Source organism: Macaca fascicularis, chromosome 3 (genome assembly GCF_037993035.2).
Source record: "Macaca fascicularis isolate 582-1 chromosome 3, T2T-MFA8v1.1".
NCBI classification, from domain to species: domain Eukaryota; kingdom Metazoa; phylum Chordata; class Mammalia; order Primates; family Cercopithecidae; genus Macaca; species Macaca fascicularis.
The window spans coordinates 36,830,984-36,849,385 of record NC_088377.1 but is presented as its reverse complement, the minus strand read 5'-3'; the positions used below and the strand labels follow the sequence as shown (position 1 = coordinate 36,849,385).

Here is an 18,402-nt window from a genome sequence, read left to right as displayed (position 1 = left end):
GACAACAGGTGCACACCACCACACTCAGCTAAGTTTTTGTACGTTGTGTAGAGACAGGGTCTTGCCATGTTGCCCAGGCTGGTCTCAAACTCCTGGCCTCAAGTGATCTGCCCACCTCAGCCTCCCAAAATGCTAGGATTATAGGCATGAGCCACCATACCCAGACCCCCTTTTTAAAAGGTTTAAATAGTATTTGCCCAAAAAAAGCAATTCTGACTAGTTTAAGCAAAAAAGGGGGATACACTGGAAAACAAATACTGTAGACTTCAGGAGAAACTGAACATCCAAAACTCAGGATGGGCAAGAACCAGTTCCAGGCTGCAGTGATTTGTAGAGCTCCATAAAAAAGGGCCAAGAGATGACAGGGCAGAAAAATGGCCAGTGAGGCCCCTGCTATGTACATGTACCAGGGCATTCTCAGAAAGTGACACATTTCTGTGATCCAGACGCTACCCAACTGTTGCCTACTACACTACAGCATACATACGTAATGCTCTAATTTACATTTATATTATATTGAATATACAGATCAGGCATCACTTAATGATGGGGATATGTTCTGAGAAATGCACTGTTAGGCAATTCTGTCATTGTGTGAACATCACAGACATCACTTACACAAACCTAGACGTTATGGCCTCCTACACACCTAGGTTACATGGTACAGCCTATTGCTCCCAGGTTATAAACCTGTGCAGCATGTTACTGTACTGAACACAACAGGCAACTAAAACACAAGTATTTATGTATCTAAACAAATCTGAACTGAGACAAGGTACCAAAAACATACAGAATTATAAACTTTCAGGAACATTATATATGCAGTCTGTCAGTGACCAAAATGTCATTACGTAGTATACGACTGTACTGAAAGTTTTAAATACAAAATGTATGTATATTTAAATTTAAATTTACTCCTAATTTTCATTTACAACTTCATGTTTCAAATTTTTTATGCATTCTACCTACCATTAACTTGAATGTATGAATTGATTCTATATCAGAGTTGTGGGGAGAATTTGACACTGGAATCATAAAGATTAAACAGCACTAACCAGAAATCGATGCAACAAATGTGTTTATCAATCCATCTTTCAAAGGAGTTTTTTATTCTTATAATGAGCCTATAACTTAAAATATGGCATGCCTTTTTCCAACAGATGAACAAAATAAGGCCCAAAACAATAATTTCAGTTCCCTTAAATAGGAAACAAACAAAATCCCAGGTCCTCATTAATGCACTCTCAGTCTGAACCACTAAACAGCTTTAGTACCATATTCCTCCTAAAATCCAGTAATAATACATTATGGTAAATAATTCTAATTGCTTTCATAATTTTTAAAAAGTTATAAATGCTTAATGTTTGAAAACTGAGAACATCCAGGAAAAAAGAGAAATCCCCATAACAGAGATAAGCACATTAAGTAGGCTGGTCTATTTCTTAATCATACTCATTGCATCATATTATAAAACAGTAATTTCTTATCTGTATTATAATATGCCACTTCTACACTCTTTTCTACTTGCATGTGCATGTGTGACCCTATGTCAGAGAAAGCTGGTACTTGGAAACTCCCAGGAAGGGCTTGTCATGTACAGAGGGTGGCATAGGAGAGGACTAGGAACAAGGGCTCCAGAGACACGGGTGCATTCAAAGACCAGTTCCACCACTTATGAAGTTAGTGATCTGAACTTCTCTGGACCTCAATTTCCTCATCTATAAAATCGGGTTGTAAGGATGTATGGTACTGCAAACTTGAAGGCCGTAGCACAACGACTGATGCCAAGAAAAGCACTCCATAAAAACAAGCTAGTACACTCTACAAAGAGCTCTGTAACCTCATGTTTCACCTAATCTATTCTGAAATCCTTCCATGTCAATTAGAGCTACTTCCACAACATCCTTTGTAATACCAACATGGTAGTCTTCTCATGTACCACAACAACCACTGTGAAAGCCACCAGAAGCATTCGGGTCCTCACCATTTGTCAAGGTCACCTGCTGTTGACTAATACAGATATGGATGCAGGACTCCAGCCAACCCAGCTTGCTCCCTAAAGTAAGGAAAAAGTCAGAGTGGGTTAGGACTCACTGGCTGATGTGGGACAATTCACAGGTCAAATAAGGTTTAGCTTTTAAAAAAAAGTTTTTGTTGCCAATAGGATCTATGATGAAATGCACGTTTTTCACCCAAGAAAGAGCAACTTCTGAAGTAAAGCAATTGCGAGTTTAAAATAAAACCTCTTAAGGCATCTCTACAGCTAATAAAATGCTAGATTATAATATTTTAATTGCATGAAGTATTCATCTATATAAAAGCATGACACAACTTATATTTCACGCTTTTGATTCCACAGAAAACAGCAAAGTTAGAGATGCTGATGGCCTCTGTCTTTCCAACTATAACACTCCATGATACAGATTTAAGTAATTTTCAAAATTCAGGAATTGATGAGCACCAACCAATCATATCAAGTTGCCACAAAAATGCAAATAGCTACAATCTCATCTGTCATTAACTCTCATCCACTGAGCTGCTCTATCTCAACCACTTGCCTCTTTGTGTATGCTTTTTTTTTTTTTTTAATTTTTTAATTTTTTTGAGACGGAGTCTGGCTCTGTCGCCCAGGCTGGAGTGTGGTGGCCGGATCTCAGCTCACTGCAAGCTCCGCCTCCCGGGTTTACGCCATTCTCCTGCCTCAGCCTCCGGAGTAGCTGGGACTACAGGCGCCGCCACCTCGCCCGGCTAGTTTTTTGTATTTTTTAGTAGAGACGGGGTTTCACCGTGTTAGCCAGGATGGCCTCGATCTCCTGACCTTGTGATCCGCCCGCCTCGGCCTCCCAAAGTGCTGGGATTACAGGCTTGAGCCACCGTGCCCGGCTGTGTATGCTTTATCTCAGCTCTCAACAGTGCTTTATCCTGCACATTTGAGTTAGCTCTTTGCTGGCCAAGATCCAAGTCCGCATTTCCTACAGCTATGACAATCAGACCCTAATTCAGAATGTAAAGGTCACGTGGCATGTCTTGGCTCAATATGAAGGTCTTGATGTTTGGTCCTTTGGCAAGAATCCTGTTCTGATCTAGGTATTGGGTTCCTCATTCCTGTTGATCAGTGGCTTTCCACCTGAATCCTTCACTTCATGTTTCCACATGCCAATCTGAGTCCCCAGATTCCAACACGGCTTGCCTATATGTATCCCTGCTAGGGTCCTACTTAAACTGATCTACCAGATGCTGAATCCCCTGTATGGCTTATCATCCGCACATCTGCGCTGTATTTTTTGATGTGTCTATGACCTAATAAACTATAAGCTCTCTGAAGGAAGGAACTGTTATTGATCACTATACTGCTAACACAGCACTTTATTCACTGAAGCACTGGATGAATTAACTTCTGCTCGCATACATTTTTAAATTTTATTTTGACAAAAACTTGCATATATTTATTGTGCACATGTTTCAACACATATATATTGTGAAACAGCTAAATAGAGCTAATTATATGTATTACTTCACATACTTTTTGTGGTAGGAATACTTAAAATTTACTTTTAGCAACTCAAGAATAAAAAACGTTATCATTCATTATAGTCACCATGTTGTACAACAGATCTCTTGAATTTATTCCTCCTAAATGAAATTTTGCATCCTTTGACCAACATCTCCCAAACCCCTCCCCACTTACACTCTCGCTAATCCGCTCACACACTGCAGTATGAGTACCTGTAATGGAGACTGCTGACACTTCTCAAACTGCAAAGCAATTACATATAAATTTAAGGGGCACACTGCAACACCGCTTCCTATCATTTAGCACTTAACCATCTGTACCTCACTCCTGGTTTCAATTTCTTTTTGAAGTGCATCTTTTAGTAGTTCCAACTACTAATCATCAACTTTGTTTTTTATCTACAATCTTTATTTCACTTACTTTTGAGACGGAGTCTTGCTCTGTAGCCAGGCTGGAGCGCAATGGCGCAACCTCAGCTCACTGCAATCTCCACCTACGGGGTTCAAAGGATTGTCCTGCTTCAGCCTCCCAAGTAGCTGGGACTACAGGTGCACGCCACCATGCTCAGCTAATGTTTGTATTTTTAGTAGAGATGGGGTTTCACCACATTGACCAGGATGGTCTCGATCTCTTGACCTCATGATCTGCCCACCTTGGCCTCCCAAAGTGCTGAGATTACAGGCATGAGCCACCACGCCCGGCCCATTTCACTTACTCTTGACTATCATAATACTTTTTATGGACATGGAGTTCTAGGTTGGTGGTGGATTTCCACCTCCAGCCTTTGATGATATTATTCAATCATCTTCTGCTATGAACAAAATGCCTGCCAGTCTAGACATCAGCTTTCCTCAGGTTGCTTTCCTCTTCTTTTCTGAGGCTTCATCTAAAATATGTCTAGGTATGAATTTATTTTTATTTATCCTGTGTGGGATTCACTATGGTTCTTGAAACTAAGAACTCAGGCAGAACTTGTACTGATTATGAAAAATTCTCAGCCATTCTATCTTCTAATAGCGTCTCTCTTCTATTTCCTCTTTCTAGAAGTTCACAGAAGGTCATATGGGACTTTCTCATCCTGAAGTTCATGAATCGTAACCACTCATTTTCCATTTATTTATCCCTTATTACTGTATTCCAAGCAATTTCCTCAGATCTCCTTTAAAATTCTATTGATTTTTCAATACAGTTTTTATCTTCAATTATATCTACCTGGCTCTTTAACCTGTCCGTTGAGGTTACTTTTTTTTAAACTTAATGACCATTATTTTCATTTCTAGAAGTCCTATTGGGTTCTTTTCCAACTCCATGTTATTTTTCTAATCTGTGATGTTCTTTCATTATGATCTTACCCCTTTCACCTCTCATAATTTTAAGCAAGTAATCTCTTTCATATGTCCTATCATCTCAACCTCCTGGAATACTATTCATCTGCTGACTCTCCTTCATGGTGATTCATTTCCTTGTGTAGCTGGGCAATTTTTGTATTGCAAGCTCATCTTTAGCATGACTTGTTTCTTCTGCAAGAGTCTCAGATTTTTAGTTTGCTCTGCATGTCAGTTTCACACTTACTTTTGAGGGCTCTATTCATTTCCATAGTTCTAGACCAGATTTTGTGCTAACTTGTCTCAGCTTGAAGGTTAGTTGCACTGTAAGAAACATTAAATTTGAATCCACCCCAATTATTAGGTGCAGTCTTGGAGCTGAGATGTCCCTTTTTTATTCCTAATTATCACAACCCCAGGAGTACAGCAAGTTTCCTATACTTTCCCAAACCAGTAGGCAAAGTTTTTCTAAGTCTCTTTTCACAGATGGAAAAGCCCTTCAAGGTTTGATGCTAGACAACCTTCACTCCACCTTCCAAGTTTAAGCAGACCCAAGGCCATGTCTCCTGCTCCTTCAGGAGACCCTCAAGACTAAGCCACTGTGGCCTGTATTTAGATCAGAAACCACCACAGGCCTTGAGCTGCTGCTTAACGCCCGAGCTCTGAATTTTCTATTCGTAGCTGCCACCTATGGATTTCCTGGTCTTTCAAACTTCAGAAACACTTGTTTGCTCTTCTTATATTTTGTCCACAGTTTCTGTGTATTTATAGCAGAGTGGTGAAGGGAGTCCTCCACATTCAGCTTTGGGGACAATGTTGTTAGAAGTCTCCAGTAGTTACAACATATGAAACAGAAATGATCACTTCAGAGAACTGTGATACTTACTTACCATTCTGCCAAATGACAACTTTCTTCCCAGCCTCAATAATAGATTTCAAATTTGGAAAAAATATTCCCAAGGCATTTTAAGATCATTTTTGTCACTATGCATTTCAAATGCCTCCATAGTTCTCTTTCCTTGAGAATTTCAATAGAACAACATACTGGTTGACTCCATTTTCTCCCTACCCATCCATTCCATAATGAACTTCAATGTACTTTATACTCCTAGAACTCCAGTGAGATTAAGCTCAAAAAGATCACCATTACCCACATAATCAACAAATCCAAAAAACTCATTTATTTACCTCTCTGAGCAAGACTGACCATTCCAAATTTTCCATTCCAATACTACTGCAGTTCAAATATTATTTCTATATTATCACAACCATTCCCTAACTCATCTCTATCACTCTACTCTCTCCCCAGCCCCATTGCCCTGCTATTTATCCAGGTTATATCCCAGCCAGGTTAATATTACTATAATACCTCTCCAGTCATGTCAACTGTCCATACTCCCCACTCTACTACTGTAACTCATCACTCCCTAATACTACAGGAAGAGAAAAGATGAATAAGGCAGGATTCCTCTACACAAAAGAATAAAGAACAACAACTAACACTTATTGGATACACCTTACCTACAATCATATCAATCAGCCCTAGCAACAACTACAGGAAGCAGGTAGAATCATTACACAATTCTTCAGGGATAAGAAAAGTAGAGATTAAAGAAGATTAAGTAGCCAACCCAAGGATGCAAAGCTAGCAAGTGGTTAAGTTCATTTTATTTTATGCCAAGCCCATCCTCTTAAACAGAATGCTATATGGTCTCCACAAATATTTATACCAAAAGCCCAGACCCTCCTCTGGTTGCAAAACTCATGTATCCAAACAACTTAACAGCTCTGTCTGGATGCCTCAAAGGTACCTTACATTAATAAATTCAAAACCAAAATAATGACCATGTTGCCCAAACAGAGGTGGTCCAAACTCAGTGAACGGTTATACTAGCCAACTAGTCATGCAAGCCAGAAACCTGGACATCACCTTTCATATTTTCTCATTCATCTTCCATATCCAACCTATGACCAAATCCCACGTACTTTTTGCCTCTTAAATCTCTCTCTAGTGCATCTACCTCTCTCCATCTCCAGCACCACCACCTAGCCCAAGCTGCTACTTTCTCTCACCTCAATTGTTGTTACAGCCCAACCCATCTACAGTCAGCCATTCATTCTGGTTTCTTCCAACCCATTCTCAATTTTGCAACAACAATAATGCTTCCCCCCACCCCCACTCAAGATGAGTTTAAAATACAAATCTGATCATTTCACAGATTTTGGACTCAGTACCAAAGCTTTAAGTCAATCTTTATTTGAGGGTCTGAAGCAATAGGAATGCAAAGAGTGGTGACAGCTGGGTTTCAGCCACAAAGAGAAAGCAATTTCCAGTGAATCCAGAAGAATGCCAGCACAGACACAGAAGCAAACTGAGAGATAACGGCCAAGAGGACAGCACCCAGGAGCTTTTGAGCATGTGGCTCTAGTTATTCCCTAGGTAGAAGTGAATACTAAACTTTCCAAATGTAAAGAAATTCTCCTAGTTATACTGTGATACCCCAGGACTCCTCCAATAAAATCCTTTTTTACTTAAGTAGTTCAGACTGAGTTTCTAGCTTGCAACCAGGAGTTTTAGCTAAGATAACCATTTTAGAAGAGCCAAAACAACAGGCTTAGAAAAAGGGAATATGCCTACAAGGCAAAAATAAAACAAATTCTACATAAAGTAAAAATACCTTTGGCCGGCAAATACATAAATATGCTTAATGTTTGTAAACTCATGTATCTCTTCCTTTTAAAGGTGTTACATAAAATGTTTTAGGCTAACAGCCATGTTTTCTTTTATGTTCTGCAAATCATTACAGCTTACTGTAAGAGTTGAATAAATGCTGAATAAAAAAATCAGAAGTAAAAGCACGACTATACAATAATATAAATCAACGTTGCATCTCTGGAAACTTCCTCCCTTTGGGAACAGTTTATACATCCACTCATGTTTAAAAAAAAAAATCTTTTTCTAGTGACACTCTGGCACTATTCTATTACTTGGTTTTGATTTCACATAGCTGGGTACTACAAATTCGCCTTGCTCTTAGCCAGAAATTGTACATATTACCTAAGTATACTAAAAAGTGGTGTATCATGGTTAAAAAAAAAAAAAAACTTGGCTGGGGAAACCATGGATTATATCCTATATAAACACTTTTTCTGTTGCCATCTGGTGGTTCGTGTACAAAAATCAACACTGACATCCATTGTACAAAAGGGGTTGGTCATACCATATCAAAATCTCTTTCCTTCTTTTTGCATTGCACCTAACGCCTAGAGAGAAGGTAAAATTGACCTTCACTTTGAAAACAGGCTCACAAACACACAAAATAAATTAAGGATCACACCACAGAGAGAGACCCACAAACGCTACCCCCTGTGGAGATGAGTGCCCTTAGTTAAGTATGATAGGTTGTACACTTGTGATACAAAATCCCTCCTTACTCCGAATCTGAAATATATTCTAACTAGCCTGCTTGGGTTGCTAAAATTCCTGCTACCAACTATTCTTAATAAAAGCAACTACCAGAGCTCCCCAAGTATCCATATTCTTCCCCAAATCACCATAGTCATTACGTGGTTATTTCCCTACATTTTTTTTCTTATTGGAAAAACCATTCATCATCGTAAAATTAAGCTTACATACTTGAGAGCCTCCAACCCTCTCAAGGTAAAGAATTAGGTCTAGAATACAGTGGAGAGTTCTAGAATGGAGAAAAGGCAACCAAACATTGCACAAAGGCTAATTCTACGTAACAATATGGGCCCCAGGGTCTAGCCCATTCTATGAACCCAAGACTCTAAAGCTAGCCTTATCCGTTAAAAAAAAAACATATATATTTGAAAATAAACCAAAGCCAAAAACACTGCAGAAACTATAGTCTTAGCCCATGTTCATCAAGCTAATCTCCAAAAATCAAAAATAGATTTACTTGACTGACATATCTGTTTTCAAGAAATTGGACTATTTAATTGATAGCTGTTATCTTCACTAGACATTGTCTGTATATCAATAGACTGCCAGTTAAGCCTGTTAAAGTGAAAAATTATTGTGTTAATTTTAAAGACCCTTTGTTTTACTAAAAGCCCCTAAAGAAGACAATTAAACCAACATAACATTAGGTTAAGTACAGAAACAGACAACATCTACTAATCTCTTTAATTACTGATGGTCATTGTACAGTAAACATAAACATTCTCACCCATCACTATTTTCTCTTATCTTTTTAAATTTCCCACTGCATTAATTACCTCCAGATTTCTATTAGTCTTGGCCCTTCTTCTAGCCATGTAGATAAATAAGCATCTCACATTTTAAGAAAATTTATTTCTCCAAATTTCAGGCTTATACTGATAAATTATGGCACTAATTTGTTTTACAGAACCTGAAATTTTGACAATGAACCATTTTTAGGCTACAGTAAATATATCATGTGTTAGACGGCAGCACCTAAGAAGAAATATTACATTGCATCTTTGTTGTCTTCAACATTGTAAATACTCTGAGAAAAGTAAAATGAAAAAAATTAGGTTCCAAGCTAAGACACATGGAGTTACAGAATCCCCAGAGAGGAGACGCATGCAGAGTCTAGTAAAGGGCAGAAGGGGTGACAACATACAGAAGATCAGAGAAACAGAGCAGAACAATTTTGAACATCTAGTCTAACCCCTTTTATAGGTGAGAAAAGAGACTCAGAGAGACTAATAGAGTTGCTCATATTGCAAGGTAGTTACAGAATGAAGTATAAACCAGGCCTACTGACACTTAGCCCAATGTCTTTTCCATTTACCATATCCATGTTTCTAGGAAAGCTTTATAAAAAATGCTTTCATTCCCACAGTACCCACAGGAGATTGGGACCAGGCTGGTGGAATGAGTTTCTGGCTTTTGAGCTTTCTGTCAGGAGGCCAACCACCTAAATACTAGAATTGTACATACATCAACAAGGGTTTCCTAAAGCAATGCTCCCATAATAATCATGTTTGTATTTGGATTTAGTGGCAACACTGTTTATAGAATGAAACTCTAGGAGTAATAACCTCTCCAGAACAGATCTCAGGTATAGGATCAATAACTGGCAGGCAGGTATCCAACTGTGACAGACTTTTGCATTTCAGGGATTCACTGAAAAACTTGTAACTTATTTCTAAGTGCTACCATAGGATGGCAGGAGGTGCCATATTTGCTGTCCCAACTGACAAAATATGTCCTCCCTCAGGATTATGGATATGAACGTTTATGCCCTTTTTTTAAAACAGAAGTGTACATACTTAGGGGGAAATGTAAGATAATGCCTTACAGAAATGAAGTCAAAATAACATTTTAGAAACTATGCAAACTAAAATGCTCGGTTACTTTAGATTAAATGGTTACCGGGAGTATTTAATCAAATTGGTTACCAGGAGTATTCAATCAAATACCAAAACATCAACAGCTTTCTTTTGTAAATAACCCTTTTCTTTAAACACCTTTCAATGTGATTTTCATTGCCCACTTTGAGCTTAATTCAACTTTCATGCATTTGGACCTGAAGGTCTACTCGCATAACTACCGCTTTCTTTACTTCTTAGAGAAATTTAAGCCATGACCTAATCAGAATCCTCATTTTGTGTCCATTCCATTCTCTAGTTTCAGTCAGCTGACATTCTGATCTCTGGGGCACCATAAGGCCGGCAGGCAGAAGGATACTACATGCCAGACACCTCTGCCAGCATAGACACCAAATCCTATGTATCCCAATACAAGCAACACAGGGGCTCTGAGGATGGAAATAACATAAAGGCAACTGGTATGGAGAATTAAACTACACAGTCTTCCTCGATATCACTTAATTACCCACTTAACTTGCAGCCTTCCACGTTGTTTTACCTCAATATTTGAGGGCCCAGGAAACTTCGGGTTAGGTATAAACCCCAGTATAGAGCCTAAATTTAACTATTTACATAAAATGTGTGCTAAGGCAAACTAATAAAAGATCAGTACCTTTCAAACTTCACCTCCTTATTTAAAGGACTCAAACTCATACACTTGAGTGCAGATAAAAGAATTTTCCAAATGTTCCTCAAAGAAATGGTTGGTACACTCCCAGTAGTCCATTCTGGGGTGGTCTAATCTCTGCCAACAGACCACCATAACCCATGAAGCTGGAATTCATGTTATGTTGTGAAAGAAAAATGGGGGGTAGGGGAATACATCAAAATGTGACGGTCACTTTCTTAGAGGAGACGGATAGGTAGAAGGGGTTACATACATTCGGAAGGGGTTACATACATTCCTCATCTCTATTGTCCAAATCAAGTAACTTATTTTGCAATCATAATTGTAAATTAGGTGAATCTAAAACTTGAGGTCAGATTACTTAATACTGTATTTAGAAAATGTCAACCACCGTCTTTCCCTTTGGTACAGATCTGATTGCTGCCCGTTTTTCCCTCTCCTTATAAAGGCAGAGGCTATGTGGGAAACACTCCAGCCCACGGGTTATGAACTCAAGTTATGTTCAGACTCCGGATCAGACGTTTCATTGTAGCACCACCACTCCTAGTCCTGGGACCTCAGGCAAGTTAGTTAACATCTGAGTGCCTCAGTTTTCTCATAGGTAAGATGAGAACAAAAATGCTATCTACCTTTCAGGAGCTGCTGTGAAGAATCAATGAGCACTTAGTGCTTGGCACGCAAAGGTTCAATACAGGACAGCTACAGGTGGCTACGCAGACTGCATAGAGGGTAGGAACTGCTTATTGTTGGATTTAGAAGACAGTAACCAACCGAGAGACCAGTTGTCTGTTAAATACCCAGTGGCCTAATAAAATTTAAGTATCTGAGCACTCACCAAGCTAACACTCTTTATTAAAACGATACTCAAGTAAGGGAGTCTAGAACTCAAGTTCCAGCTGAAACTCAAATTACAAAGTTGTAAAGGGAGGGTTAGGAGGAGGGGAAGCAAAGTACTTCTGGATTAATGGAAAGCAGCATGGGCCCAAAAGGAAGTGAGATTTGTAGTGAACTCAACACTCCAGCAAACAAGTGTCAGAAAAGCCTAGGCAGTAGACTTGTCCAAGGCTGGGAATTGGCCTGAGAAAAGTGACCCAGACCACAGAAAATCAGGCTAAGGGTGGCAGAGAAATTGAGTGAGATTATGGGACTAACCAACATAAGGATTTAAAAAAAAAAAAAAGTAACACAAACATACAAGAATCACTTGTGGAGTTTTTAAATGCATGCTTCTGAGAACCAGCAAGTCTGAGGTGGAGCCCAGATGACTATATTTTAAATTTTCACCAGTGATTCCAATGTACACCTCAGGCAGCACAAAGCAGGGGCTCAACAGTTTCAGCAGGAATAAACAATACGTAAGTGAAAAGTTGGTGCACTCTGTTGAGTTTGAGATCATGAACCTGGAACAAGTATAAGTGAACACAGGCCCAAGGTCCATAAAAGTCACTGGAATTTTTGGGGGAGGACAATAAGCCCAGGAAGGCATGAAAGAGAAATCAAGTAATGGGGTCTCACGTAAAAGCATCAGAGCAGTGGTTCTCAAATTTGGCTAAACATGAGAATCACCTAGAGGGAGGAGGTTGTTTCTCAGCATCCTGATGCGCAGATCAAACCTCAAGTTCATTACAACCAATTCTAGGAGTGCCATCCAGGCATCAGTATGGTTTAAAGCTCCAGGTGATTCCAATGTGCAACCAAGTTGGAGAAACACTGGGCTAGAGGGTTTCCAGGAAGTCGGCAGGTGTCTGGAATGGGGGAAAACACGAGGCAGTAAGTGAGTAGTTCTCGAACTCCAGTGTGTATTAGAATCACATGGAAAGCAAATGTGGCTCATGGAAGAGTAGGTTCTCTACAGTTTCATCAAATTCCCCAGGTGATTCTAACACATACCAAAGCTTGAGAACCACAGGTCTAAGTGGAGATAATTTCAAATGAGAAACTGAGGACTATGAACAGCCCCATGGCAGAAGTTGACAAGAACAGTCCTATCCTCTCTAGGCCTGAGGAATGCAAGCTGAATCTAGGAGTTCTACTGAACACTGCCAGAATTAGTAAGCCTGTAAAGGGTTCAGCAGTAAAGCTAAACGCACCACGGACTTCGCACATATGATTGCTTATACGTCTTTAGCCTCAGAAGTCATCCTTCCAAACCACTTACAGCTGGCTCCTTGGTAGATGGCATAAAGAAAAGCATGTGTTGCCACCTGCCTTCCAGAATTAAAGATGTCGCTTTTTAGGAATCCGAGGAAGTCACAAGCAATTAAACACACACCAATAAGCAGAGCATACAACTCAGAAATTCTCATCACCACATAGAAGAAACTCCAAGGCATATTAAAGTTACATTTGGAAGACTTGAACCTGGCGGTTCACATCATGATCAGTTACATAGAGGGTCTGTAACTTAGGTTATACAAATGTAACTTTTACTGATCAATGTTGCACATGTTTTTTCTCAAGATACATGACCTAGCCTACCTACAATGAGGTGCAGAGAAATTAGGCATGGCTTCACCTAGCTACAATGTAATCATATGGTACTTAAGAGGCGTTCCAACGTAGTGGTAACTATTCCATTTAGAATGTTACATTTTATCCGATAAGATTCAAGAGAATGCATTCCTGTGCGTATGACCAACTCATCATCCCATCAGATATCTCTTATAATAGCACCAGAATTTTCATTTTCAAGATACATGAGCTTTTGTCAAATGGTGACATCTCTTCTGTAATATGAATTTTCAATATGATATAAAAATTGATGGATATATTACACATTTCACAGAGCACAGAGAACAGAAACCCATCAATGAATTCAAAATTTGCAACAACCTATTTGAAATTTTACACTAAAAGATCTGTACACTTTCATAAACCATATAAATGTAAAACAGGTACCAATGTTTTTACTGCCAAAAAGGAATAAAATATTCCTCCCTAACAAAGTTTGGTTGTTGCCTTAATATATTTTTTAAACGTATTTTCATTAACATTTCAGTTGTAAAACTGCAATGCTTTATATAGCCTTCAAACTGCAACTGATGAAAACTTGAAATCAATGTAATGTACTTCAAAACAAAGCCACTGGCAGATTTTTCCCCCACCATTTCAGTCTGGGCATGAATCTTCAAATGTATGAACGTATGGGTCTTACTGCAAAATGCAAGTCACTGTTTAAAAAAAGAAAACTTAATAAACACCATTTTTATTTTAAAGGTCGTGCTAAGTGATTTAGATTTCTGCACGTGAACCTGGTTTCTCTGACGATCTACAGATCCCACTGTACAAAATGACTTAATAAATGCTTTTCTTCCAGAGTAAGTCATTAAGCAAAAAGCACAAATAAGTGAAATGAAAATGTTCCAAGTAATGGAGGAGTTAAATTAACCAGAAATACGGCAATTTGTTTTCATGTAGTAAAACATAAGAGGGAGCATTTATGAAAGCTGGAGGGGGGTGGAGGGGCACAATTTAGATAACGTTACATAAGCATTAACAAAAAAAAAGTATGAGTTAGTTGTTAAACTATTGGATAGTTTTGAGCTCAGACCTTTAAAATGTTATTACACTTAAGTCATGTTACTACACATAAATCATCTTCACAGGACACAGAATACAGCTAATTTAAGTTTAATGCTCTCATCTTCCTCAATCTCAGAATACCAAGTTCCTTACCATGATAGTTGTATTCCAAGATACAGCTAACGAACAAAGTTAATTTTCCTAAAACTACCATTAGCAAAACCGGTTCACTAATGTGTTTTAAAGACTTTACCAAAGGACGTATTAAAATAGTTATTTCTGGGTTGAGGGGGGTGATTTGGTTTTAAGACCAGCATACTTCAAAAGAAAAGGATGCTAGCTGGCAGGGGTATGTTACCGGTTTGGGGGTGGGGGGGCCTGTGGAGGGAAGCCCAGATTTGGGAGGGAAAGCTCGTTTCACAAGAGATCCCATCTCTCTTTTCAAAAGGTCATTTCGATTCAGCAGATCCTCTTTCTCTATTTCAGAGCTCACCACTGTATTCTAAACAGAAGCCAACAGAGGGAGAAAAACAAAGCCAAGTGCAAAAGCTGTGGGCACTGAAAGTTTTGCTCCACCGGCCGCGCAGCACCCATTTGGGGTCGGGCATCGGGACGTGGGGGAGTCAGGAGCCGGCAGGGACTGGGGAGAGGACGGGGCCCTGGGGAGGGGCTGGAAAACGCTTTTCGCGGCGACTGGCACTTGATATTTGCAGTCTTGTGGATGTCACTCACCGGGAACCAGACCCTGCGGTGCAAACACTCAGGTACAGACCGGCCCCTTTTTCATCCGAGCAATAGGAAGCGGACTCGGGCATCCTTTTAGGGAGCTGAGGAATGGGTCTCAACTTAAAAATTTTTGTTCGTGCTACCATGATGTAAAAAAATGAAATAAAATGCAAAGCAGCAGACGGGGTGCAGGCTCTAAGGGGCTCAGATTCCCTCTCCTCCGAGTCCGGCGTAGAGAAGCCCCTGGGCTCCCTGCAGCCCCAGCGAGGCGCATCCGACCCGGGCCGGGCGGTATGGGGACCCCGGACACTCTCGCTACTCAAGTTCGCGCCTCTGCGCCCCGAGGCGGCGCCCCCGGCCCGCGACCCCGCGCGCACCTACCTTGCGCCAGCGCCCGGAGCAAGTGCAGCTGCAGCGCCAGCAGCGCCCACCAGCCGCGGCGGCCCGGCCCCAACTTTGCCGCCCGCCGCCCGCCGCGCCGCCCCGTGCCCGCCGTGTCCCCACTGGGGGTCTCGGGCGCCGCGCGGGGTCCCGAGGGCTCGGGGCCGGGGCGCGGCGCCGGCGAGGGGCGGGCGCCGGCGGGCGGGGATCCCCGCGGCCGCCCGGGGCCCGCGCGCTCAGGGGGCTCCGCGCCGCCGCCGCCGCCACCGGCCGCCAAGGGCCGGGCGCCCTGGGCCATGCCGAGCAGCCGCCACCCCGAGCGCCGCGCCGGACGGACGGGCGGGCAGGACGGGCTGGACGGCTCCGAGCGGGCGCGGCCACTCCGCGGGCGGCGCGGCGCACCCCGGCCCGAGGTGAGCGGCCGCCCGGCGCTGAGGGGCGGCGTCCCGGGTCCCCGCGTGAGGGGCGCGGCGCGGGCCGGCGGCGAGCCGGGAGAGAAGAAGTTGTCAGCGGGGGAAATTCGCGTCCGGCGCTCACGCAGTCCCGAGCCCACCGCGGCCGGGATGCCGGGCCCCGCCGCGGTCGCTCCGAGGGGTCCGCCGGGCGCTGAGGAGCCGCCGCCACCGCCGCCCCCACCCGGCGCTGAGGAGAAAGTGCGCCCGCCCGCGCGTCGCGCTTGCCCTCAGCCGCCGCGGCCGCCGCTCCCCATTCACAGCCCGGCCGCACGCGCCGCCAGCGCCCGCCGCCCGCCGCCCGCCGCCCGCCGTTGATTGGCCGAGGGAGGCGGCGCCCGCTCCCGGGGCCCGCCCCCCAGGCCTTCGCTTGTTTTCAAAGTCGCGGCGCCCGCCCGCCTGCAATTTCTTGCCTGCTCCGGCGCCCGGCTCGGGCGGCTTCCCGCGCCGGCTGCGCCCCCTAGGGACCCATAGCGGGGACTGCAGGCGGCGCCGTCTCGGCACGCGCTCCCCGGGCGGGCTCGCGGGCCGGGCGTGCGCGGGCGGGCGGGGGTGGTGCCTCCTCGCCCGGCCCCGCGGCGGTGCGGGCGCCCGGGTGGGGAGGGCTCAGGTGCAGCAAGACGCGGGACAGATCGTGCGGGAGCCCCGGGCAAAGGGCGGAGGGGGCGCGCTCCGGGAGGCGCCCGGCTCCCACCTGCGAGCTCAACGCAATCGGGCAAACACGCGCAATCGGGTTTTTAATTTCCAGCAACCAAAGGCATCACTGGGTGCAAACTCGCCGCCTGTTCACAGGAGTGGACATGGCGTTGTAGAAGCGTCCAACCAAGGTCACTTTTGGCCGGGGCTGGAGGAGGTCGGGGGAGGGAGGGACACATTCCTTGTTTCCCACCGTGGAGTGGGCGAGTCTCGGGGCAGGGTCGACCAGTGGGAGGGTCTCCCGGTGCGGGACCCGGGAGCCTCTGGGGCTGGGGGTGGGGACGGGCGCCGACGCTCAGCATGTGGTAAGCATTAGCAGAGTTTATGGGGTGAACTAAGCACACTGGAGGCTGGAAGGCCAGCATTTTTGTGGGAGGAGAGCTGGAGGTGACACGCACTCAGCTGCCGCTGGACTTGGCCCAGGAGGAGCCTGGGGGCGTGTGATGATTGCATGAGATCACGTAAGAGATGAAGGCAGAGGGGCTGGGTTGGGTGTGCGCCCAGCACGGGGCTGATTCCCCAGGAAGCACCTGATGCAGACTTGATACCGTTAGTAGGTTTATTGTCCCAGCCAAGAAAGACCAGGGGCGAGTGGAGAGCAGGCCACAGGGCCGGGGTCTGGGATAGGAGCCAGCTCCTGCTCGCAGAGCGCCTATGGTTTGGCGACTCAGTATTAGCCTCCGTACACGTCCGCTAAGACTTAACAATAACCACGTGAAAGAAACATAGGGAACCGGAGGTGATTTCAGAAAGAGGCCTGCCCTCTGCCCCCTTTCCACACCATGCTAGGAAGGGCAAAAAAGTAAAATGAGCCACGGGTGCCCTGTTCTGAGGACATGGTGAGGGCTCATAGGTGGGACAAGCTAGAAGAGGACAGCGCCCTGAGGGCATGGAGATGAGACTGGAGGCCGAGAGGCATGTCTGATTTTATCTTCTGTTGCAAGCAAGGCCGGTTTCTTCAAACTTGCAAGATTATAATGAGAGCCTGCGGGGCAGGGAGAAGGAATACCTCCTATGCAGTAAGCACTCACTGTGGGCCAGCCCCGGGCGGCAGCAGCAGCAGCTTCACCACCCACTGTGTGAGAGGTGCTGGCCCAGGTACAGATGGGGAAACTGAGGCATAAAGAAATTAAGTGGGCGGGGCGCGGTAGCTCACACCTGTGATCCCAGCACTTTGGGAGGCTGAGGCGGGCGGATCACTTGAGGTCAGGAGTTCAAGACCAGCCTGGCCAACATGGTGAAACCTCGTCTCTAGTTTAAAAAAAAAGAAGAAGAAAAGAAGATGATGATTAGCCGGGCGAAGTGGTGTGAACCTGTAGTCCCAGCTACTCGGGAGGCTGAGGCAGGAGAATTGCTTGAACCTGGGAGATGGAGGTTACAGTGAGCCAAGATCTTGCCACTGCACTCCAGCCTGGCGACTGAGCAAAAATAGATAGATAAAGGAAGTGAAGTGTTTTGCCCAAGGTCGGGAGCTCACCTCCCTTCCTCTTCACCCCCAACCACCTCTGTTTTGCTGGGAGATAGAGAGATGGTGATCTAAGAGTAAAGTCGATGGGACTCTGAGGTCTCATTCAGCTCCACCCTTTGTAGTTGTGAAATCTGGGCAAATCGCTGACTCCAAGTTCCTGTAAAAAGTTAGGAATGATTCCCATCTCCCAGCGTAGTAGACAGTGAAATAATTCATTTAACCTTTTCCTCTCCAATATCGATCTATGTCCACTACTTTCACGTAGAAACCTGTGCCCGTATACCGCTCCAGTCCACATAGGCACAGACAAACTCAAGCAACTTATTGAC

At 43.9% G+C, this 18,402-nt stretch overlaps 1 protein-coding gene across 6 annotated transcripts in view; it reads right to left on the bottom strand.

Moving 5' to 3' along the window:
• The window catches only part of SDK1 (sidekick cell adhesion molecule 1), a 963,824-nt gene extending 947,936 nt beyond the window's left edge, over positions 1–15,888 (bottom strand). For all 6 annotated transcript variants that reach the window (XM_045387966.2, XM_065541579.1, XM_015447042.3 and 3 more), the window contains exon 1: positions 15,458–15,888. In XM_045387966.2, the coding sequence (XP_045243901.2) occupies positions 15,458–15,755 (298 nt within the window). In that variant the 5' untranslated portion in view covers positions 15,756–15,888. The remainder of the gene's footprint in view (positions 1–15,457) is intronic.
• Positions 15,889–18,402: the final 2,514 nt, after the last annotated feature.